Source organism: Engraulis encrasicolus, chromosome 13 (assembly GCF_034702125.1).
Source record: "Engraulis encrasicolus isolate BLACKSEA-1 chromosome 13, IST_EnEncr_1.0, whole genome shotgun sequence".
Classification (NCBI taxonomy): Eukaryota; Metazoa; Chordata; class Actinopteri; order Clupeiformes; family Engraulidae; genus Engraulis; species Engraulis encrasicolus.
Window position 1 is genome coordinate 39,693,861 of NC_085869.1, and position 24,707 is coordinate 39,718,567.

At 43.9% G+C, this 24,707-nt stretch overlaps 1 protein-coding gene and 1 long non-coding RNA gene across 3 annotated transcripts in view; one reads left to right on the forward strand and one right to left on the reverse strand.

Annotated features, from left to right (window-relative positions):
• The window catches only part of smc1b (structural maintenance of chromosomes 1B), a 36,938-nt gene extending 15,068 nt beyond the window's left edge, over positions 1–21,870 (reverse strand). Inside the window, exons 1-19 of the mRNA XM_063213918.1 lie at positions 21,698–21,870; positions 21,144–21,329; positions 20,944–21,056; positions 20,001–20,204; positions 19,241–19,479; positions 18,331–18,589; positions 17,050–17,190; positions 16,548–16,630; positions 15,835–15,934; positions 14,976–15,083; positions 14,199–14,384; positions 13,515–13,697; positions 13,226–13,372; positions 3,505–3,642; positions 3,253–3,369; positions 2,942–3,048; positions 1,357–1,498; positions 993–1,138; positions 206–359 (exon numbers count right to left, since the gene is read on the reverse strand). Of these exons, the coding sequence (XP_063069988.1) occupies positions 206–359; positions 993–1,138; positions 1,357–1,498; positions 2,942–3,048; positions 3,253–3,369; positions 3,505–3,642; positions 13,226–13,372; positions 13,515–13,697; positions 14,199–14,384; positions 14,976–15,083; positions 15,835–15,934; positions 16,548–16,630; positions 17,050–17,190; positions 18,331–18,589; positions 19,241–19,479; positions 20,001–20,204; positions 20,944–21,056; positions 21,144–21,329; positions 21,698–21,806 (2,862 nt within the window). The 5' untranslated portion in view covers positions 21,807–21,870. The remainder of the gene's footprint in view (positions 1–205; positions 360–992; positions 1,139–1,356; positions 1,499–2,941; positions 3,049–3,252; positions 3,370–3,504; positions 3,643–13,225; positions 13,373–13,514; positions 13,698–14,198; positions 14,385–14,975; positions 15,084–15,834; positions 15,935–16,547; positions 16,631–17,049; positions 17,191–18,330; positions 18,590–19,240; positions 19,480–20,000; positions 20,205–20,943; positions 21,057–21,143; positions 21,330–21,697) is intronic.
• On the forward strand, positions 7,442–10,671 carry LOC134461156 (uncharacterized). 2 transcript variants are annotated; one of them, XR_010037238.1, is made up of 6 exons: positions 7,442–7,682; positions 9,096–9,185; positions 9,291–9,388; positions 9,595–9,688; positions 10,135–10,212; positions 10,315–10,671. It is a non-coding gene; the product is annotated as an uncharacterized LOC134461156 (long non-coding RNA). The 2 variants fall into 2 exon arrangements; XR_010037237.1 differs by having other exon boundaries at positions 9,096–9,388.
• Positions 21,871–24,707: the final 2,837 nt, after the last annotated feature.

The window sequence follows — 24,707 nt, forward strand, 5'->3', positions numbered from 1 at the left end:
CACCTCTATTTATATTCATGTACTATACAGTATCTCTCTCTCCATTACTGTACAGCGGTGATGTCGCCTATGGTACCTGTAAGTAGGGTGGTGTTTATGTCCTGTGCTTTGTGCCACCCCATCCTCCATCCTTCTACTCTCTCTCCCTCTTCCCCTCTATCTATTCCCCTTCTCTATCACTCTCTCTCTCTCTCTCTCTCCATACCTGTACATCACTGATGTCGTCGATAGTGCCTGTGAGCAGGGTTATATTTATTCCTTGTACTTTGCAGTCCAGGAGGAGGTTGTGTCTGGCCAGCCTCTTTGTCTCCAGAGACGACTCCACTGACAGAGCCTCCTTCTGGATACGCACCAGCTCCCTACAGGGAGAGAGACATCCCCATTAGTATTCCCAATTATATTTCCGCTGATATTCGCTTATTAGTTATTTTCATCCACAAACATGACAACACCTGCTTCTGGACACACACCAGCTCCCTATGATGAGAGGCATTAATATTGATATGTCCTTTGATATTCCCAACATGTTTTACAGATATTCCAAATGATATTCTGATGACTTAATGTCATCCTGAGAGGACCTCCTCCTTCCTGAGGGAGAGCGATCGTCATTTCCACTGATATTCTCTTTTTAAATTTTTTATTCAACGACAACATCTTATTCGGCACACCAGCCCTCTGGGTAAGAGACATTATTTCCTTTGATATTCTCAATACTTATTATGAGCCACTGACAATACCTCCCCCTGGCCAAGCCACGCACCAGCTCCCTATGGACAGACCTTCACATTTGTCAGTCCACTGATATTCCCAATGATATTCCCATAACTAGGTGCCATTCTCTGAGAGCACCTCCTGAGAGAAATCGCCATTTTCCCCTTCCACATACACACACACACACACACACACACACACACACACACACACACACACACACACACACACACACACACACACACACACACACACACACACACGCACACAAGTAGTACCTGGAGGCCTGTTGGAGGTCCTTGACCTTCTGGTCAAGATCAGCTTTGGCTGCGGTGACCTCAGACTTCTTGTCGGCGTGAGCATCCTTCATCTCCCGCACAGAAGCCTCTGTCTCATCCAGCAATGCCAAGAGCTTCTCCTCCTCCTGAACACAAACACACACACAGTCAGAGTTTGATTGACTATTCTGCATCTGCCGCACATGTGCCTCCATCTCATCCACCAACACACACACACACACAGACACACACACACACACGCACACCTATATCACCAACGTATCCTCCTCCTGAAAACACACATACACACACACTGAGAGACATGCACACACACCCACACCCACAGACACGCACACACCCCTACCTTCTTCAGCTTTTCGATGGTGCTGTCCTCCTTGTCTATGGTGTCCTGCAGTTCGTCGAGCTTCTTAATGAGCTGCTTCAGGTGCGCTTCCTCGAACTCCAACTGGCCAATCAGACGCGTACGTTGGGACTCGAACTCCAGCCTGACACACACACGAATGACGTTTTATTCATGATCCAAAGACCTTCATCATAGTAGAAGGTAACAGTAGTCAGGCTGGCAACAGGCAAGGTGTATTTATTTCACACCAGTACATGCTGTGTTGAGGTGCAGCGCCTTATCTTAACGCAATGGTATGATGCCATGTTGCAATTGTCTAGAACAGTGTTTCTCAACTGGTGGGTCGCAACCCAAAAGTGGGTCACGGAGGGGTCAAGGGTGGGTCGCGGAGCCGTGGTGTAAAAAAAAAAATCTTAATTCATTGATTCGCTAAAAAAACATCCAACTGCTCCTGCAACAATTTACAACTTTTATTTTGATAGGCGATTGAACTCCATGACATCTGTCGTCATAGATCAGAATGTTTATGCAAGATCAGTGCGAGATGGGATGTTTTTTTTTTTTTTTTTTGAAATCAGTGCGAGATGGATCGTGCACTAGACTAGCGTTCAACCAGTCATTCGAGTGTTGAAGACGGTGTGTTGAAGAAGAAAGCTCGCATTGTGGGAGGGTAATCAAAGACAGGCTTGACATTTTCCCCAACGCTTGTCAAGAGATACTTCGTGTGGATAATATTGTGGACAACAATGCTCTGAAGAGCACCATCTGCACATCTCAACAAACTACGCGGTTTAATTAATGACTACTTCCCGGAGAGCGCACAGAGCAAAGAATGTAGCGCAATCCTTGTGAAACCGATGATAACAGCGCTGCACTGAGGAAGAGAAACAGCTGATCAAACTGTGTGACTGTGTGACCAGTCAATGAAAGCGGCATTCGGCAAAGTTACTTTGTGTCGGTTCTGGTGCATTGTCACTGCTGAGTAGGCCTATTCCACGTTAGCGAGACAGGCTATTAAAATATTTCAGCACCACCTATCTTAGTGAAAGTGGTTTCTTCACTCCACAATTCAAATCAAAACTGCGTCCAGGTTGGACACTGAACACGGTATGAGTAGCTCTGTCTAATAATAATAATAATAATAATAATAATAATAATAAAAACAATAAATAAATAAAAGATATAAAATAAATGTATGATACATATATATTATTTGTAATAAATAAATAATAATAATAATGTTATTACACAGGCCTATTATGGCTATAATTTGAGAATTGCGTTGAATCGACTTGGTGGGTCCCAAGACTTTTCCAGTTGAGACCCACTGGTCTAGACCCCTCCTTCCCAATTATTTGAACATCACAAACTGGATGATGGCAATCTTACGGACTAACACCTTATGGGAGTGTAATTGTGTGTGTGTGCATGGGTGTGTGACTTTGTGTCCTAAGGGAATGTGTGTGTGTGAGATATATAGATATAGTATATCTTATATCTTCAGATGTATATTTGTGTGCCAGTGTGTGTGCCAGTGTGTGTGTGCCAGTGTGTGTGTGTGTGTGTGTGTGTGTGTGCGTGTCACCTCTTGCGGTCCAGTTCCTGGTGCTGCTTGACGTACTCCTGTTCGTATTCTCGGATGTTGGACACGCCAATCTCACGACAGAAATCAGCAAACACCGCATCCTCCATCTGAACACAGGGACAAAAGTTTTATTGTGTGTGCGTGTGCGTTTATCTGTGTGTGTGTGTGTGTGTGTGTGTGTGTGTGTGCGTGCTAACACTGCATCCTCGATCTGAAAGCACAAGGATAATAGCTGTCTCTTTGAAATATGTGTGTATGTGTCTTTTGCCGTATTGGTTAAGGTGTGTGTGTGTGTGTGTGTGTGTGTTTACCTTGTTGGCTTTATCCTTGAGTTTCTTCAGCTCCCCCTCCTTCTTCTCTACGGTCTCCTCAGACGAGCTGATCTGAGAGTCCAGGTTGGATAACACACTCTCCAAACGAGAGATCTCCTGCCACACACACACACACACGCAAGCGCACACCACACACACGCCACAGTCCAGGTTAACAGACACAGACACACACACATGAATGGTAACTAGCAGCTGCTAACTATGACTGTGACTGTTTTGTGCAGTACTAACAGCCTGGTTGGTAGGGATGGTCTTCTTGCGTAGTTTATCCAGTTCGGTCTGCGTGTACTTGAGGCGTGTCTGATTGCCCTGGGCCTGTGCACGCACATGCTTCAGCTCCGCATCCTTACGCCTCAGCTTCACCAGGGCCTGGAAGCACACAGGACACACACACACAAATGAGAGACAAATCATATGTACATACATACATCCAGTCAGGGCTCTAAATTAACTTTTTCCACCACCAGCCAATTTGGCTAGTGGACATTTTTTCTTACCAGCCAAACAGAAGTTCAACTAGCCATTTTTTTAATCTCGCCAAAATAAACTATGCGTTAGGCTAGTTATTTTTTTTTAATTATGGTAATTTTGTTCAACAATTTCTACAACACAGATACACTATATATACAGTGCCCTCCATAATTATTGGCACCCCTGGTTGAGATGTGTTAAAAGCATTAAAATAAATTCAGTGTTTATTGCAGAAGAATACTGTCACACTGAAAATTGTAGGAAAATGTAGCCTTCAACTCAAATGAATTGTAAGAAAATAAAAAAATCCCTGACTAAAAAAGAATTATTTTTCATTATTATATGGTTGTGACGTCATCTGTCGAATGCTCCATTCATTTCAACGGGGCTCCCCAACGTTCGGACGTCTGTTATTTTTCGATAACGGACGGGTTGGTCTATAACAGACCGCTGTCAATGGCAACAAGACTTTTCACTGCTAAAGCGACTTTTCAACAAGACTCTAATCAGCTGCTGTGATAGACAGCACCCGTTGTCCTGGCTACCGCTGTCAATGGCAACAAGACGTTCACTGCTAAAGCCACTGGCTTGTATACAAGTCAGTGGCTAAAGCGAATGTTTCATATCACTCCGCAGGGGGTCCGGTACGTCTTTTGTCACTCTAATCAGCTGCTGTGATAGACAACACCTGTCCTGGCTAGCCTACCTAGCTGTTGCCTAGCGGTGTTCCACAACGGCTCTGTTTTGTTTTGCGCAGCAACAATCTTAACATTAAATAGGTCTAAAGAAATGTCCCCGCATGTGTAAATCATTTAAGTATATCCATATAATAAGCGGGTTAACTTTCGGCGAGTCGGTCGCTTTGTGGAATAGCAGCACTTCAGAGAGAACAAGACCCCTCCGCTCCGCGTCGGGGTCTAAAGATTCTCTCTGTCGTGCTGCTATTCCACGGTAGCGACCTTCTCGCCGAACGTTAACCCTTACTTAAATCACCTGTTCCACAATTATTGGCACCCTTAACAATTCCCAGGAAATAAATATAATTGAAGCATTTCTGTCATTTCTACAGTAGTTTACAAAGTTTACCAGAGTATGTAGGAACATTTAATTAGTAATTCATCACTTCCTGTTTCCCTGGGGTATAAATATGACGTGACACCGAGGCCAATTCTCTTATCCACTCTTAAACATGGGAAAGACAAAGGAACACAGCATACAAGTGAGGCAGATGTGCGTCGACCTTCACAGGTCAGGCAGAGGCTACAAGAAGATTGCCACTCAACTGCAGCTGCCCATATCCACTGTGAGAGGAATAATTAAGAAGTTCAAAACAACTGGAACTGTGGTAAACAAGCCTGGACGAGGACCCAAGTTTATTTTGCCACCACGCACAGTGAGGAGGATGGTAAGAGAAATCAAAAGATCTCCAAAGCTCACTGTTACAGAATTACAACAAATGGTAGCATCCTGGGGTCACAAAATCTCCAAATCAACCATCAGGCGCTGTCTACACGCCAACAAGCTGTTTGGAAGGCATGCACGGAGAAAACCTTTCCTCACTCACAATCATAAACGCAAGCGTCTGGAGTTCGCCAAGCGGTATTGGGGCTTCAACTGGGACCGTGTGCTTTGGTCAGATGAGACCAAGATTGAGCTTTTTGGCAACAAACACTCTAAGTGGGTCTGGCGTACCACGAAAGATGCGCATGCTGAAAAGCACCTCATACCCACTGTGAAGTATGGGGGTGGGTCAGTGATGCTGTGGGGCTGTTTCGCTTCCAAAGGCCCTGGGAACCTTGTTAGGGTGCATGGCATCATGAATGCTTTGAAATACCAGGACATTTTAAATCAAAATCTGTTGCCCTCTGCCCGAAAGCTGAAGCTGGGTCGTCACTGGGTCTTTCAGCAAGACAATGACCCTAAACATATGGCCAAATCTACACAGAAATGGTTCACCAGACACAAAATCAAGCTCCTCCCATGGCCGTCTCAGTCCCCTGACCTCAACCCCATTGAGAACCTGTGGGGTGAGCTGAAGAGGAGAGTACAGAGGAGAGGACCCAGGTCTCTGGATGATTTAGAGAGATTCTGCAAAGAGGAATGGCTGAAGATCCCTCTTTCTGTCTTTTCCCATCTTGTGAAACATTATAGGAGAAGATTAGGTGCTGTTTTGTTGGCAAAAGGGGGTTGTACAAAATATTAACACCAGGGGTGCTAATAATTGTGACACACATTATTTGATGTCAAATAATTATTTCTTTATGTGGGATTTTTTTCCCCACTGAATAAATGCACTTGTATTGAAGGTTGGATTTTTCTCTTTTTTTCCATTAAGGTCCCATATTATTTAGAAAAAAAATAAAATATTTGGAAGCTAAAAAACACATCTCAACCAGGGGTGCCAATAATTATGGAGGGCACTGTAGGCCTGCATACTGTAGGCCTATGCCTACATAATAAGCATAGGCCTATTATAGGCTATATTTTTTTTTTCATTATTTTTTAACTTCTGCTTTATTTTTTACTTTCATTACTTAGGCCTAATCAATTTGATTAGTTTTTGTTCAATTCCTCTGAAAACAGCTGAATCACATCACAAGCCACTCACATAACAGACCTTTAACATACAGTAACCAAGCACACACACTGCATGAAAAGAGGAATATGTGGATGAGTTTTGCACCTTAAATTGCCTCATACCTCAAGCCACAGCATTTGCGGCTCCCCCATGCCCCCCTCCCATCCCCTTCTTAGGAGAGCCTTTAATATGTAAATGCCAGTGATCAGGTCGGGAGCTGCTACAGTCAATTTCAAGTGGGGTGGGGTGGGGTGAGGTCAGGTGGGTGGGAGGGAGTGGGGGGTCGGCAGGCCTGTTTCTAGGATTTTGGGGTCCCTAGGCAACGGGATTGTTGGGGGCCCTAGGGCATTTTTTGGCCTTTTACTAAAATGTGTGTGTGTGTGTGTGTGTCTGTGTGTATGTTTGTTCACGCTGCCCAGTGGTGTTTTTCAGAATCACTAACCATTAAACCAGGGGTAGTGAACCTATGTCTCGAGGGCCCTTGAGGCCGTTTTATCCGGCCCCTGATATCATTATAATGTTTTGCAACTTCACATGAAATAGGCCTATGACATATTTTGCAGGCCTAAAGGAATCTTAGAAATTACATTTCCAATGCAATTAAGTTAGGCCTATATTCAGGGGACCTAGAAAAGGTGGGGACTGTTTTAAATGTGTCTACCTTTAAAGGTGTCTATATGTCTATATAGGCCTAAAGGTGTCTATATATGCCTAAATTTCATGGGGAAATCCTGATTTGTGTTCATAGTACGGCCCCCGGAGGATTTTATGACCATGGTAGGAATTTGAAGTGGCCCTTCGAATGAAAAAGGTTCCCCACCCCTGCATTAAACCTTTCTTCTAGCCACAGCTCTGCTGTCAGTACATTTTATTATGATACTATAAGCTCAGAAATGAAGTTGATCAAACAATTCGATCGGTGCTATAAACATTTAAATGAACCGAATAGAAATCAGAATAGAAACATCTGAATGATCTTTCTTGGACATAGCCTACATTTTGAAGTGACCCTTTGAATTAAAAAGGTTCCTCACCCATGCTTTTGAGGAAAAACATCAATGTGCTTGGCCACTCTGGTTTTTAAATTATTCTGAACTAAAGCAAGGATTGTTCAAGGAAGTTCAAAACAGACCGTCTCTGGTTAAATTAGTTCTACACCAAGCCTTTAGGTGGCAGTACAACTAATTCGCACAATGCGAATTCCACACACAAGCCACAAAGAAGCCATCTACCGCGGTCAACAACACCGACCTATCTGAACAGAATCACGCGCTGTCTGTGTGGTTTCACTGTTACAAGTTTCTTGGCGACATGGGGGAAAGTTCCTCACATACCAACGGAAAATGGGCTTCACATACATGTAAGTAAATTTTACTCAACTGTGGTTTAAAGTTTCAGTACTCAAGAGCGATTGAATAGCTCCTCTGAACACAGATCCGCCATTGCTAAGTTGTAGCACAAGTCCCCTCAATGAATGTGACTACTCTTGTTGCTGCTGTACGCTAGTAAATTCTGATAACTTGCGAGCATCGTAATGACAAAATGCAGTAGTGAAACGGTGAATATGTTAAGTATACTTGTTGATGGTAAGTTGTTTGACATTGCTCGTTCTCAATTGCCTTTCCCCTGCCTAAAGATGATTCCCAGTTTGTCGCTCCCAGCGCGGTTCGATCCCCAGTCGGTTCGCTCCCACTAGCCAGACTATCGAGCCCACAGAGCTAGTTATCTTTTTGATGTTAGTTTTTTGTTACGTACCCTAAACCTAACCCTTACCTTAATCCTAAACCTAACCCTAAATTGCTTGTATGTGGTAGTGTATGATAATACGAAAAATGTAATCGGGTGGGATAGAACGCCTGGGATTGATAGGATCACCTGGGACTACACGTCCGGGAGTGATCTTACATGGGAGTGACCATCTCCCAGCGCTTAAGATTGACAAAGGCTACCGTTAGCATGCTATTGCGTTAGCTCATCAACTAGTTGCTGGGCACTGCTCATTTTTCACGTCTGCCCGGCATTTCGCTGATGAACTAACGCTTGGACGTCTTGCCAATGTATTTTACAGCGGCAAAAATGCATCTAGGCGACGTTGGCAAGATTGGTGTGCCGTCTGGGTATGTTGGTTTTCAGTGCTGGGCAGTAGCGAAGCGACTAGTTTAATTACATTCCCTAGTAGCTTGGTCGTAGCGTCATTACTATGTATCGACTAACGTCCCTGTAGTTAGGAAATAAATAGTTTGGAAATCAATGTGAAATACCCTGGCATTTGCAACAGTAGGCAACCTGTCCTTAAAAAGTATGGGTCCTCAAAACAGCACTTGTTGCACAAATAAGTGTTGCATAGAGCAGTGTTTCCCAACCAGGGGTACGCGAGCACCCTGCAGGGGGTACTTGGAAAAATGAAAACATGTATGGAGCATAGTCACATTGGGATATAAAGCATGAGTCAGGGGGTACTTGTGGTATGAGAAAAGGCTTAGGGGGTACTTAAGACAAAAAAAAGGTTGGGAAACACTGGCATAGAGCACGCCACCCCGAAATCAATGTGAAATACCCTGGCATTTGCAACAGTAGGCAGCCTGTCCTTAAAAAGTATGGGTCCTCAAAACAGCACTTGTTGCACGAAATTGAAATTATGCATGGTCACTTTTTCTTATTGTTTCACGTGGAGGTCTACTGACATTGTCTAAATAATGTAGGCTAGTTTATGTCCATGTATTATATTAGGACCCAAGGTTAATGGGTTATTCTGTTTACCATGTTTTCACAGGCTGCTGTCTCATAATATGGCGAAGACGAGTCACTTGAAGGCCTAACAGCTCTTATGAGGAGCAGTCTTGCCATAGAAGACTGAAAGAATGTAAGATTAACTTCTTTGTGACCAATATGACTTGCTCATTGATACATTAGCTATGTCAATATGAGATGCATGGCGAAGTATTTAATTTATTTGTCTCTCTTCTAGGAGCTGTAGAAACAACAGGGTGCCTGCTGCAGTATGACGAGGACGCCCTGATCATAGAAGGTCCAGTGTCTTGGCAGGGTGAAATGGCACTGATATCGGTATGTGGTGATATCAGTTAAAATTAATGAATTAATTCTCATATCTGAATAATGTGAACACTGGATTTACCACACACTCACACACACCCTAGTCCTAGATGATACAACCAAGGTTACTTTTACCACAGCTCTGGCACTGCATCAAATTTCTTTTCTTTTTTATAGAACTGGACAGGTCATTTATTCGTTCCCCTTGTTTTTTGCAGTGTCCTGCAGGATGCTGTGTCCTGCAATCCTGTGTGCTGTGCTACAGACGCGTGTGGAGGTCAACCCGAAATGGGCACAGTAGAGTGAAAGAGGGTAAGCTTAACCTATAGCCTACGTCAGGGTTGGGGAACCTTTCTCATTCGAATGGCCACTTCAAATTCATCCGAGGGGCCATAAAAGTCCTCCAAGGGCCGTACTATGAACACAAACCAGGATTTTCCCTTTCACTTTAGGCCTATATTGAAGGCAGCCACATTTAAACAAACGGCAACTTCAGGTTCCCTGAATATAACTTAATTGTATTGCTAATGTATTTTCTAAGATTCCTTTACAAAATATGTCATATTTCATGTGAAGATGGAATTGCATTAAAATTATATCGGGGGCCGGATAAAACAGCCTCAAGGGTTGCAAACGGCCCTAGAGACATAGGTTCCCCACCCCTGTCCTACATTGTCAATATGACTTGTGCTACTTTATAGATAAGTTGTCAATGCTGTGCATTGCTATGTTTTGATTTATTTTCTTACATCCTACAGATCCTGGCAGGGAGACGGTAGTGTCCTGCAGGATGGTGATGGGCAATCTTACAAGAGACCACAGAAAACTGATATAGTGTAAGATTATCCCTGTTGGGCTCTATGTCTTGCTTATTGATATATTTGCTATGTCAATATGAGGTGCATGACAAAGTATTCATTTATTTGTTGTTTCTACAGCTCCCAGAAGTGAGACTGAGTGCCTGTTGCAGTATGACGAGGAAGCAGTGACCAGAGACCTTCAGTAGACCCTGCTGGCATGATTGGCGGCTGAAGAACATAATCAACAGCAATGTTTATAATATTGTACATACCTGTATAGTCTGCACTAAAATGCTGTACCTGTACTATTTTTCCTCTTACTTTCATATTTACCACGTATTTACTATGAATTGACAACTTTTACTCAAATCCATTTTTGTATGTGCCCTGACTAAAACTATCCTTAAACCTAACCTGTCAGAGGTGTAATAACAACCTGCTCTTAGCAATGTGGCAGCAGTCTACTTGGATGCAGCGGGGAACATAGAACCCTTTTTTTTTTTTAAAAGCATTGTATGTTTCTGAGTTTTATCGATTGTGCCCTTCCCAAACCTAACCTGTCGTAGGGGCCTATGAAATCCGTTTTTTTTTTTTTATTTATTTACATTTTTGAACTTATTTTCCCCTTTCACACCCCCCCCCCCAAAAAAAAAAAAAAAAAAAAAAAAAAACATTTTTTAGTTATTTAGTTCAAACTGGTGGGTGGACAGAGCCAACCACTCATGGTTGAATGGTAGGTAGAGAAAAGAAAAGTAAAATTACCTACTAGCTTTTTGTAATATCAGCCCTCAAAAAATATTCCAGGTAATAAGGTAGCTGTATTGTACATGCGCATATATTCTATTAAATACACGTGACGCACGCACCCAACTAGAAGGCGAATTCACTTCTGGTGCATTGAAGTTGTTGGACTCTGGCTGCATCAGGTTTTCTCGAATACTTGGCTATATTGCAACGTGTGCAGCTTAGAGACATTTTGGGTCACGTTATATGTAGGCATTAAATAAATAGCCTCGCAAAGTCCCTACCGTCTACCGTTTCACTCAAACACATGTTTTACAAGACGGCCGTTTTCTTCTGATGGTGACTTGACCCTTTTTCAAAGTTGATGCTAACTTTTAGTCACTATGCACGGAGAGCCGCCCGTCTTTTCTGTGTCGCATCGCATTGTCTTAACAGACGGTCAGAGCAACGCGTTTATGCCTGACCTCACCTGTTCCACTAGGAAAAATTTGAGTGCTGTTGAGTATTAAGATTTCTTCAATGCTCTGACGGCCAGTGTTAGGACGTGGGAGACAATCGGAAACGCCGCTTGGGAGAGAGATGCCTGTTTGTTTCTGAGTTGTACATTTGTGACCTGAGTAGGCTACTGTATACATCACTGCATATAGCCTAGAGTATATTGTTTGCAGGGTATGTGTGTAGTTTTAAATTATGTATATTTATGAAATGCACGGTTCCTGTCTAAGTGTGTGTACATTGTTTGGTGTGATATTAAAAGCATTTAAAAAATTCATTTTCATTTCATTCATTTTCATTTTAGCAATAAATTCACATCATGCATGCTGAAGCCCCATCACAGTGCAGTCTATAATGATGTGAACATAATGATGTGAATATACAAAGTAAAATCAACCTAGGTATATTAGTAATAATAATTTTTGCATAATTATACGGACCTACCGTATAGGCCTACGGTATGCATAAATTAATCCAACGTGACCAATAGAAGGTCGTAGCTGCCGACCCTGCTAACCAACAGCGCAGCTCTTTTACTTTGAGTCACGTGTCTTTTTCGTCCAATAAGAGCAAGGCTAGTCCGCGTTCCGGGCTGGCTGTCATTGCCTTTCATGTTAATCGTTGGGCCATTAACACCCTGCTGTGAGACCTCTCCACGGCTCTGATTCGCTTCCGGGCGATTTACGTGTCCCCAAAACTGTTAATTTCGCATTCTCTCAGCGCTCAAAATCAGACGAAAGTTAGGCAAGTCCGTGGGCGATTTGGGACGAGTTCATTGTCACAAATCCCCCTTTTCGTGCTGTGACAGGCAAACTCTCCAAAACCTNACATACGCACACCCCAAGGAAGGAGCAGAGATGAGAGGAAAATGAGGAGAGAGGAGGAGCTCTTCTCTTATGTACCATGCGCAACAAAATGACAAGAAGCCTAGTTTAACTAAAAGTAGCCTAAATAATATCACGGGAATCTTCGCTTCCTTTGTTACGTCCACAGCTTCGTCGTTGGTTGCTTTTTTGTTATTTGCTTTCTTTTCGATGGCGTGGGCTTTCCAACTTAGTTGCGCCAGGACTCGGAACATTTCAGAAGACAACTGAACTGACAGCTACGCTCACACTACTCTGACAGTCAGCTCTCCTCCTCTGCCCTTGTCGCTATTTCGTTCCACAACCACTCCTTTTTAACGTCAATTATTACGGTTACAATTACTACTAGCATTCACCAACACACAGAACCTTGCTCTAACCCACGCCACATTCTCATCACTCGCACAAAACATAGGCATAATCTGCGTTAGTCATGTTATTGAAACGGTCAGGGCCTCGCTGCTTCAAAAAGGCAGCCTGTTACAGCAAGGTTCAGCCTAGTAATAATAGCAGTAGTGACGTTAAAAATTTTGTAGCGAAATCGACAAGAGCATAGGAGGAGAGCTGCCTGTCAGTGTGAGCGTAGCTGACAGAAGGCTGGTCGTCTGAAATGTTTTCAATGCTGGCGCGCGTGCATGGAGTTGACGCTTGCTGCACTGGAAAGCCCACGGTGGGAGGCTACGTCGTGACGCTAGTGTCCATGGGTAATGTAGGAAATCTCTGCATACTTAACGTGCACACGTTCGTCATAGCAGCGGTTTACCGTTCATAATTTACTGTACTCGGGCGCTATTGGCCAAATTGGCGGGTAGGTATTTTTTTCAACTAGCCAAAATTAATTTTCACCCGTGTTTGGCGGGTTGGTGTGTGTTAATTTAGAACCCTGCATACAGTACTATGTATACCAGTTAAGTAACATACATATGTACACACACAGAGACACACACCTGCAGTTCAGTTGTGAGTTGGTCCTTCCGCTCTTTGAGTTTGTTGAAGTCTTTCTCCTCCCAGCGTCGTGCTTTGCCCCTAAGGTGCTGAGCTCCTCCCGATATCACACCTGACTTGGAGAACAGCGTACCATCCAGTGCCACCGTCTGCAACACAAATACACACATGCATGCAGGCACACACACAGTTTACACACTTTTGGAGAGGACAAAAACACACAGTCTTCACAATATAACCAGCACACACACACACACACACACATACGCAAGCACGCACACACACACACACCTTGAGGCGTTCGGCTCCGTATGCGAGGGCCCTGGCCTCCTCTGTGGTGTCGCAGACGAGCGTGTTTCCGCAGACGAACTGCAGCACCCTGCGCAGCTCCGGAGCCCCTGGAGCCACCTGCACCACGTCAGCCAGCAGCTTGGAGCCCTCCAGCCCACGCAGACGCTCGTTCACCGGACCCACCTGAGCAGAACAGGTGAGAACAGGAGAGAACAGGTCACAACAGGTGATGCACTGTAGAGCAGCTTACAGCCCTCCAATTCAGGCAAGTGCACTTTCACCAGACTCACCTGTATGAGCACAGGTAGCAACAGGTAAGAACAGAGATTAGAACAGGGAAGGTTACATACTGCCCTCCAACTCAATCAGATGCTCAGTTACCTTCACACAGGTAGGTGTGAACAGACCAGCTTACAACTCACACAAAGGCTTGTTCACAGGGCCCCTGAATAAAACAGGTAACAAGAGGAGGAAAAGGGGTGAGAGCAGGTGCAGTAAGAAGGAGGTAGTCAACGTCACATATGGTGAAACCTCAACATTGGCTGCGATGTCCAATATGATCCATAGTAAGCCTAACAGCTGAAGGTATGATTGGCCAATCAGGTTAGGCTGCACCTGGTGTCACCTACGTCCATAGTCAGCATCACACCTGTAGCAATCATTAACCAATCAGGTGAGACTTACGTCCAGGTAGTCAATGGGCAGGAAGGTCTCAGGCTCCGCCCTCTCCTGCTTGACGAACTTGATACACTCGCGCGCCACCTTCTCCGTTGTCACAACAATGGCGTTCATGTAGCGGCCGAACACCTTGGCAACCGCCAGCTGGTACTTCTTGTGGATGGGCTGGCACAGGTCAACCAGCCGACCAAACTGCAAGAGTGCACATTACATAATCGTGTAATTACATTACATCAAACTACACTACATTATGTTACACTGTATTACATTAGATCAGGCCAAGCAGCCGACCCAACTGAGGAACAGTGACATTACATTATACTACGTACATCACACTACCTTACATTACACTACATTACATTGCACTTTATATTACTATTAGTTTATAATACTACAATACTATATTACACTGGCACAGGTCTACCAGCTGCCCGAACCGAAGAAGTGATATTACATTACAATACACACTTATATTACATTGCCAAGGGTTTACCAAGCCAACTGAACTGAGGAAGAGACATTACATTACGTTAAGATACACCATATACACCATATTCAACTTCTATACATTAATAAGGGAAAGACTTTAGTACAGGAACTGTGTGTCTGCGTCTCCTCCATTATCAATTACAAGTGCAGTGCAAGTGTAAGTACTTGCTGTGCACTGTATGTGTGTATGTGTGTGTGTGTGTGTGTGTGTGTGTGTGTGTGTGTGTGTGTGTGTGTGTGTGTGTGTGTGTGTGTGTGTGTGTGTGTGTGCGCGCGTGCGTATGTGTGTGTTACCAGTGCTTCTGGGTAGAGCCTGCGGAGGCTCTCTAGAACCTCCTGCCTCTTCTGGTTGCGTCGGTTCTCCTGGTGGTCCACACGGGCGTTCTGAAGTTCCGACAGCACCTGACATACACACAATACACATCAGCTAATACACACTTGTGTCTGTGTCTGTGTGTCCACACGGAAGTTCCGATAGCACCTAACATACACACAATACACATTAGCTATTACACATGCAGTGTGCATGTGTGTGTGTGTGTGTGTGTGTGTGTGTGTGTGTGTGTGTGTGTGTGTGTGTGTGTGTGTGTGTGTGTGTGTGTGTGTGTGTGTGATTGTGGACGCTCTGCAGCGTTGACAGCACCTGTCATACACATAATACACATTAGCCAACACTCGTGCCATATACACTATACTGCATTACCAAAAGTATTCGCTAACCTGCCTTGATTCACATATGAATGCAACTGCCATCCCATTCCTAACCCAGTTTTTTAGCAGTGACTTAGCAAAATAACCACACTGTCATGGGGAAAGGGGTCCACTCTGCGAAGTAAAATACCTCTGACGTGTGTGTGTGTTTGTGTTGAAATTACATGTTCTTGAGGTATGTGTGTGAGTATTTCTGTCATACTTGCCCCAACTCTACGTTGATTTCTTGAGAGCGTGCTCGCCCCCCCCCCCAGCTGTGTGTGTGTGTGTGTGTGTGTGTGTGTGTGTGTGTGTGTGTGTGTGTGTGTGTGTGTGTGTGTGTGTGTTCACGTTGTAATTCCATTTTGATCTCATTTGACTGCTGAGTGAGTGTGTGTGTGTGTGTGTGTGTGTGTGTGTGTGTGTGTGTGTGTGCGTGTGTGCGTGTGTGTTAGTGTCGTACCTGTCCCAACTCTACGTTGATTTCCTGTGAGCGTGCTCGGCCTCCCTCCAGCTCAGCATGCAGATTCTCCTCCTGGGCACACAACTCCTCCACGGACCGACTGCACACACGCAGACACACACGCACGCATGCAATGAAGGTCAGAAAAAAGAGAAATTGCAATTAAAACGTTGGTTATTAGTGCACAACACAAACAACTTTTTTTCATCACCAGCCAAATAGCTAGCAGATGTTTATCATACTAGCTAAACACACACTCACTAATGGGTCAAAGTGGCTAGTAAAGCTACATTAACACACATCGCTCAGTGAAAGATGTCAAAAGAATGTTTAGGCCCTATGAGTTCCAACGAATCAAGGTCTGGACAGGCGAGGAGAATAAGCGATGTGAGGTGGGTGGATACCAAGATGAAAAATATTTTAACTTTGAGCGAAGCGAATAAGCGAGTAGCCCATTGGAATGCAGAGTTTGGATTATTGACACTACATTTCTTGCTTTTGTGGTGAAAGGTAAACAGTGGGAACTTTAATGATCATTCCATAAGCGAGTGACGAACAAGCGAGTGAGCTAGAAGCAAGTAACTAGTAGCAATGTTCTATCTGTGGTACCTGGTGGGCTGGTGTAAATTTAGAGCCCTGCTCATACTGTATGAATGCTAAATTATGCTTATTAAGCAATACTAGTTGTGATTATTAGTGGTTATGAGGCTCACGTGCAGGTGGTGATGTATTCCTCCAACTTGTCTGCTCTCCTCCTGTAGTCCTCCAGCTGGGCATGACAGCTCTTAATGTTGGCCTGCAAACACACACACACCACAAAGATATATGGATAACATACACAGATACATACGTCCAGCTGGCCATGGCAACTCTTAATATTGGCCTATTTCTCACACACTCCAGCATTAAGGGCTGTACACACACGTCGCTGCTAGTGACTCGCTCAGCGAATGAACTCAATAGAATGTCAATGTGTTCCAGCGACACTAGCAGGCGAGTACTGTACAAACGATGCGATGTGGGAAAATATTTTATCTTTGAGCGAGGCGAGTAAGCGAGTAACCAATTGGAAGGCAGAGTTCGGTACTTCTCGCCTGTTCATTGGCAGTTAAAGCCGCGGGAACTTTCAGCGAACGTTCCATGAAAGAGAGGCGAGTAGGCGAGCAAGCGAGAAGCTAGTAAATATCAGCGATGTGTGTGTGTACGGCCCTTTACCTCGACTTCAATTTTCCTACGTCGGTCGAATTCCAGTTTCTCGCCGTCTGCTTTGAACTCCCACTGTAGTTTCTCCAGCTGCTGCTCCAGGATGGCCCCCTGCTTCCTGTAGGCCTCCTTCAACTCATTATAGCGCTTCAGCTGCAACACACACACACACACACACACACACACACACACAAATATTAAACGTGAGTGAGACGAAAGGGTTTTAAGCTGCAACACACACACACACACGATATAATACATGTGTGCTATAGGTGTGTGCTTCTTGTAGGACTCCAACTTGTTCAATTCAATTCAATTCTTTATTTACATCAGACTCAAAATACATGGTCCATATGAAGACAACAGTCAAAAAATTACAAAGAGAAGTTAAGAAAAGAAAAATAAGAAATAAAATAAAAGAATAAAAGGAAAGATGGGAACACAACACATCAAACAAATAGGCACTCTCTCTAGTGTCGCCTAAGTTTGGAGGAGAACATCACAGAACACTTTGCTGGACTCACTAGGGTTTGAATAATGCTGTTTTTAGAGCAGTCCAATCTGCACATGAACTTAAAAATAACATTTCTCAAGACTGCATCACACCCAGGCACATTGGAGTACACAAATAGGTAGCTAGCACTGGTCCATCTTGGTAGCTTCATCAACAGTCTCATAGTGTCATTATATGCTACTGTCAGCTTCTGGTAGCTGCTTTTCTTATACCTACACCATAAGTGAGCAGTATATATGGGTGTACAGAAGGCTTTAAACAAAGAGCATTTGACATTGACTGTGCACATGCTAAATTTGCGAAATAACATGTTGGCCTGGGCATATAATTTACGTCGTTGACGATATATGTCACGATCATCCGAAATTATATGACCAAGGTACTTAACTTCTTTACACACCATAAGTGGGCTATCACACAGATAGAAAACAGGGAATGTCATCTTCTTATCTGCTTTACTTCTCACTATCATGACATTGCTTTTCTTTGCATTACATTTAATGTCATAAACAAGCCTATATTGAGTGCATAATTTAAGTAATTGTTGCAACCCAGCATACATGGGCTCACAATGGCCAGATCATCTGCATACATAAGGTGATTAACCAAAGAATTACCAATAAAACAGCCTGTGGAACACAAACTCAACTGCACTGATAAGTCATTAATGTAAACATTGTTAAAGTGCTGTGACACACACACTTTATCATATCATGTGTGTTCTGTGTGTGTGTGTGTGTGTGCACGTGGCGCCCGTATACTGCTGTGTGTGTATGTACCTGTGCCTCCCCGAGTTGCACGTCTCTGCCGCGTGTGGCCTCCTCTTTCTTGGCCTGTTTCTCGTAGGTCTTCCAGGCCTTCTCCAGCTCCTGTACTTGGGCGCGCAGGCTGCCCAGCTCCCCCTCCTTCTCCTCCCGCTGGCGCTGGCTCTTCTTCTGGCTCGCCCGGCCCTCCTTGGCCTTGGTCATGTGGTGGGAGGTGTTGACGCGAGCCTTGGTGTACTGTGCACGCTGCGTGCTCAGCTTCTGCTCTTCTCCGCTACAGAAAAAGACGGACATGATGAGTGAGTGATGAGGTAAGTGTGTGTGTGTTTGTGTGTGTGTGTTTTGTCATGTTGAGAGGTGTAGAGTAGAGAAGAGTATCATTTATTGATCCCGAGGGAAATTAATTGTTAAAAGTGTTGACGCGTGCCATAGTGTACTGTGCACGCTGGATGCTCAACTTCTGCTCTTTGCCGCTACAACAGAGATTAGAGAGATGAGTATGTGTGTATGTGAGTGTGTTGTGGTGAGACTTGTTGACGCTAGTTGTTCAGCTTCTGCTCTTCGCTGTAATGGAGAAAGGGACATGATTGTATGTCTACATCTGTGAGTGTATGTTTTGTCATGGTGAGAGGTGTTGTGTGAGCCATAGTGTACTGCGCACACAGTGCTCAAGTTCTGCTCTTCACTGCTACAAAGGCGACAAGAGAGAAGTGTATGTGTGTGTGTGAGCGTGTGTAGCGCAAAAGGGGGAGACAAGTGACATGTGTGTGTGTGAGCGTGTATAGCTCACGCCCAAGTGTGTACCGTATCCTCTTCTCCATCTTCTGCCGTTAAGTGTGTGTGTTGTTGCGCAAGAGTGCATGTGTGTTTTGCGTGTGCACATGTTGTGTGTGTGTATGTGTGTGTATTGTACGTGTGTGTGTACCGTATCTTCTTCTCCATCTGCTGCAGTTCTCTGCCCAGGCGGCCATGCTCCTTCTTCTGGTTCTTCACGGCCTCCTCCCAGGAGTCTAGAACGTTCTTCTGTTCCGCCGCGGCCTGCTGGCGTTCCCTGAGGTTCTCCGACAGCGCCTGGCTGCCGCGCTCGTTGTGGAACAGCTGGAACAGGCTCAGCTGCAGTCGGCATGACGACGCATCGTCTAGCAAGCCCTGGAACTTCCTCGCCTGAGGGGTGGGAGAACAATTAAACAATAAATAAATTAAAGTAAAATAGATCTGTCACCCTTTCAGGACTTTACTGTAAATGATGTGGAGATTTGCAGAGAGAAAAAAGAAGAAAAAGGAAAGTTTCCTTTCTAGACGTGTGTACCTGTGATCAGCCGGCTCTGCACTGGTTGGAACAAATTCATGGTGGGTCCTTGTTAGGGTTTTAGCGGTTTTCACTAACAAATCTCATTTGGTACAATGAAGTAAATGGTGTAACAGCTATGTAATAATATGTGCTAGTGTTGTACTTACAACATAAACTACCCCCAAAATCACCTGTCTGTGTGTGATTACCTCCTCCATGTCCTTGGTGGCCAGTTTGCACTCAATGTTGGCGGACTTAAAATATACTCTTCACATAAACTAATCCAGTGGTCCTCAACCTTTTTTGAACAAACGGGCGTACAGTTGCCTTCCCAACATTACCTTGACCTCATCATAAGCCTGCCAATTTTAGCATTAAAAAATAACACCATTACCTCCTCGATGTCCTTGGTGATGAGTTTCCTCTCGACGTTAGCAGCCTTCTTGCGGTTGAAGTGGAACTGGGCGTCCTCCTTGGCCTTCTGCAACGTAGCCAGGCGCTTCTCGTAGTCGCCCTGCAGCTCCAGAGAGTTGCTGATGCGCTCAAACATGCGTGTACGCTCCTTCGCACTCTGCATAGCGATGTGCTCCACAGCACCCTGGAAAACACACACGCACACGCACACGCACACACACACACACACACACACACACACACACACACGCACACGCACACGCACACACACACAAGGGCTGAACAATAAACCGGCTGCACAGCACACTGGATCACAAAAGGATGGGGCAAGGGTCAGTTTAGTTAGCAGAGGACAGCTAGAACATGAACCAGTTCGGTTGACTGGTTTCGAGTAGACAGACATACACACAACTTGTGCACCTGCCCCTTCGCACTCCGCACCGGTATATTCAGTTGGACTGTAGTTGGAGCATAAACCTGTTAAGACAGAGAGACAGACAGAAACACACACAAAACATGCATGTACGCTTCTTTGCACTCTGCATCGCCATGTGGCAGATTACGGACAATTCAGCCAAGGAGAAATATACATTCAGCACTGCAAGCTCTTGTTTCAGCTCTAAAGAGGAGGCATGGTGGCTGTTCGGTACATGATCTGCCGACACTCCCCGGTGACAGTACGTGTCCTGCAACTGAAGGAGGAGTCTGAACCAGGCTTATCCGTTTACCCATAACTGTCCTAACCGTTTACCCAAGATCAATCAGTTCAGATAAATGCATGGCTACTGTATGTGCTTGACCACTGCTTGGGACGCACAAGGAGAGCAAACTGGGTTATTGAATTAGGTGTCTTTTAATATTAACTATAATTAATTAAATGTCTTGTCATCTTTTATTCCAATAGGCTTCTTATTATCTTTTACCTGGTACACTAAGCAGTTCTTGGCTTTCACGACCACGCCAATCTTCTCCAGTTCTCCTGTGTATTTGGCCAGGGTGACTTGCTTCCCATTGATTTGGTATTCAGAAGAGTCACCTAAAGGACAAATGTGAAAATCACAAGTATATACAATGTTTTTTAAATTGTACCTGTTTTCGATAAAGCTGTTTATTCTATACTAGCCTGCAACTCTGCTGAAGTTGAGTTCCTCGTCGTTGTCGCTGACATATCGCATGGTGACTCGGGCTGTCTTGGACACCGGCTTGCCGACGTGCGCTCCGTGGATCAGGTCACGGGTGTGCTTCGCCCTGAGGTTCGTCACCCGCTCGCCCAACACAAAGCCAAGCGCGTCCATGACGTTGGACTTACCTCAGGTTCAAAACAAACATTGACCGAAGACGTTAAACGAGTATTAATTAGTATACTATCATCACAGATATAAATCACAGTATATGAACCATGTCAAGATATAAAGATGTGAGGCAAAATTATAGGTTGTAAAAAGGCTTTTGTTATGGTGGCTAACAGAGGGACACCTGCTAACGTGCACCACACTACCAATAAATGGGTTTACTGAATGTAAAATATAATTTTATACGAATACAAGCTGAAGTTTACTGACAAGCAGAAATTACAAATGCGTATCCTAATGCCATACAAATCAACAGCACTATGAACTTCTAGTGAAATGAACTATTGGGTAGGCCCTACTTAGCGTGCTAGGGGGAAACACTTACCTGAGCCATTTGTTCCAATAATGCAGTTAAACCTCTTAAAAGGTCCAATTACTTGTTTCCCTCTCCAGGATTTGAAATTCTCGACGTCCAGTTGCTTTAAGTAACCCATTTCGGATTATTACAGGCAGTTAATTAAAGCTACGACCACACTCGAAATAGATGCGACTGTGACCTGTGACACAGCACGAGACGTTATGAATGTGGCGCTAAATTATAAATGACGTAGGCAACGTGATTCCTAAAAAAAAATCTCTGGTGATTCCAAAGGTCTTTCCTCGTAGGCTACCCAAACAATCTCTGTTGATTCATGATTTAAGTGTCCATAGGTTAGTGAAGTTATTTTTGAAACGTAGGCCTAATCCGGTTGTTTCAAGTTATTCTTTTAAAAATGTATTCAGTAATGTAATCTCATTACCATTTAATGTAACGGGTTACTTTTGAATCACTATTCCCAAATATTTGTCAATGAAGTAGGCCTAGGCCTACACATCAAGTCCTGAGCACACTTCAATTTATAGGAAAAAAACAACAACAACACACACAACACACACACACACACACAAGCAACAACATTGGCGTTTTAATTAGACAGTAGGGCCTATGTTAATTAATTACAGGTTTAAAATGGCGCAATTAATCAATGTTCTCAGGCCTTACAATAGGCTAACAACACACAGGTTCAGATATAGGTCCAGAAATAGGCCTGCAAAATGCCAGCACGCACGCACCCCTTAAACACGGAAGTGCACGAGGTAAGACGTGCAACTTTAAAATGCTCAAGTAGCCTAAATATTGGTTTGTGTTCTTAAACACTTTCTACACTCGCTACTGAACATATTAAGGATATAAGTTAGTATTAGGCATAATAAATTAACAGACAAAAGATGATGACATTATTTCGTTTCCATGTGGTTTGTGTTTGAATAGGCTATATAGGCCTACGTATCGACCATCATCATCATCATCATCATCATCATCATCATCATCATCATCATCATCATCATCATCACAAATAAAAGAACGTGAGTCTCTTTAACTCAGCAGTCACCTTCTTTGCAGGAGTTTAATACAATGCCGCCACCTAGTGGTAAAAGCAAGATGCTGTCTTCAACCACCTTGCCCCCCTGCCCTGTTTTGTTAAGCCTACAGACATTTCTGCAATTTGAAAACTGCCAAGTGCAAAGCAATGGACATGTGTTCTCTGGCCAACCCACCAGGGTTGCCAGACGAGACTGCATTTACAGCCCAAAAAAAAACACCTGGAAGTACTAAATCCAGCCCAATTTGAACAAATTTCTGTTCATTTCTAGGGCCATATATTGGCAGAAAAACCTGCCATGCTTTTTGTTTTACCTCCAGATGGTCATCCCAAGCAGCCCAATTGGGTGTGAAACCGCCCAATATGGCAACACTAATCCATGTCTCAGTCTAACCAGACCTATTAGCTGGTGTTTAAGCTGATCGCAATGACATAAAGTCAAAAATGTTTTTGTAGAAGACATCACACAGCAAAGTTTATCACTTCTTTTTTGCAAGTATCTTGGCAGTTGGCCCAATTCTGACTTGGTCCACTCTTTGGCCCAAATAATAGCACAGTACCACGTATACCGACTGTTAGGCCTATTTTCAGTGTCGGCCCAGTGTTGTCTCAGTTTCTGCCATCTGACAGTTGTTTTAATTGTTGGGCCAGTGTCAGCTCAGTTACTGCAATCTGACAGTTATTTTCAGTGTCTGCCCAGTATTGGCTCACTTACTGCAATCTGATTTATGTTCACTGTTGGCCCAGTATAGACATGTGGAATGAGTTCAGAATGTCATGTCCAGGACTCTGTGTTTGTTTTGTATGTTAGTGTTGCCTCCGGTTTCTCCCCTCATGTTCTGCGTGTTGCTGTTTAACTCTCTGTCACCTCTTGTTTTGGTTCTCCATGTGCTTTTGTTTACATTTTGTCCCATCATGTCACCTGTCAATGTGCCCCTGTGTTTGCCTGCCATGTGTTCAGCCCCGCCCCTCGTTTGCCTCACCTGTCCCTCGTTCCTGTTCCTAGTCTACTGTGTTTTTTGTGTCTAGCTTGTTTTCCGTTCCCCTTGTCTTGATTCTGGTTGTTGCCCTCTTGTTTTGATGTCCTGTAGATGTTTCTTGTTTTTTCCCTGTCTCATGTTTCATCCTGGCCCTTTTATCTTAGTTATTTCTATGTACCCTGTGCTCTCTGGTTCTATTAGTTTGCCTCGTTATCTTCCCATCATTACCCACACCTGCTTTCCTGTTAACCCTGTGTCTTCTGGTAGCCTCCTTGTTCCCTTGCCATTGTCTCCACCTGTCTTGTTATCTGCTTATTGTCCTAGATTGCCTGTCTCATTTGCCCCTGTCTCATTGTCGTTCCCGATTGGTTCTTTGTTGTCTGCCTACCTGTGATCCATTGTGTTTGTCCTATCGTGTGTTCCCTGGTAATTGTCTGTTCTGTATTTAAGTTCTGTGTTTCTGTTGTTCTGCGTGGTGTCATTTTGATTTGTCTTGTCGCGGTGAAACCTCTGCCATTCATTGTAAGTGTTAGCCTGTCTTCTGTCAGTTAAGTGTCTTAGTTTTCTGTATTAGTTGAGTTCATGTTTTTCCCCCTCGTGGGTTTTTGTTTTGTGGCTCTTCTGAGCATTTGATTTTGGTTTGTAGTATCCTTAGTAAATAAACCGTCAACCTCTTCTTGGACCCCTTGTCTCGAGTGCTGCATTTGGGCTCTACCCTAGTTAAAACCTGACACTTAAGTTATATTATACTTAAATACAGTAGGTCATATTTAAAGCACAAGACATTTGAAATCTTTCCGATATAGAGCTTGTTTTATTAGTCAGTCAAGAGGGAATTCCCTTATACTTACAACTTCCAATGAAAAAAATAATGTATTGTTTTCAGTTCATGCCACAAATATGTGTAAAGAATAAATCATTTCATGTAGTTCATACAGTTAACAGTTATATTCTTTAGATAGACAGATAGATGTACCCAGTCCGGTTGCAG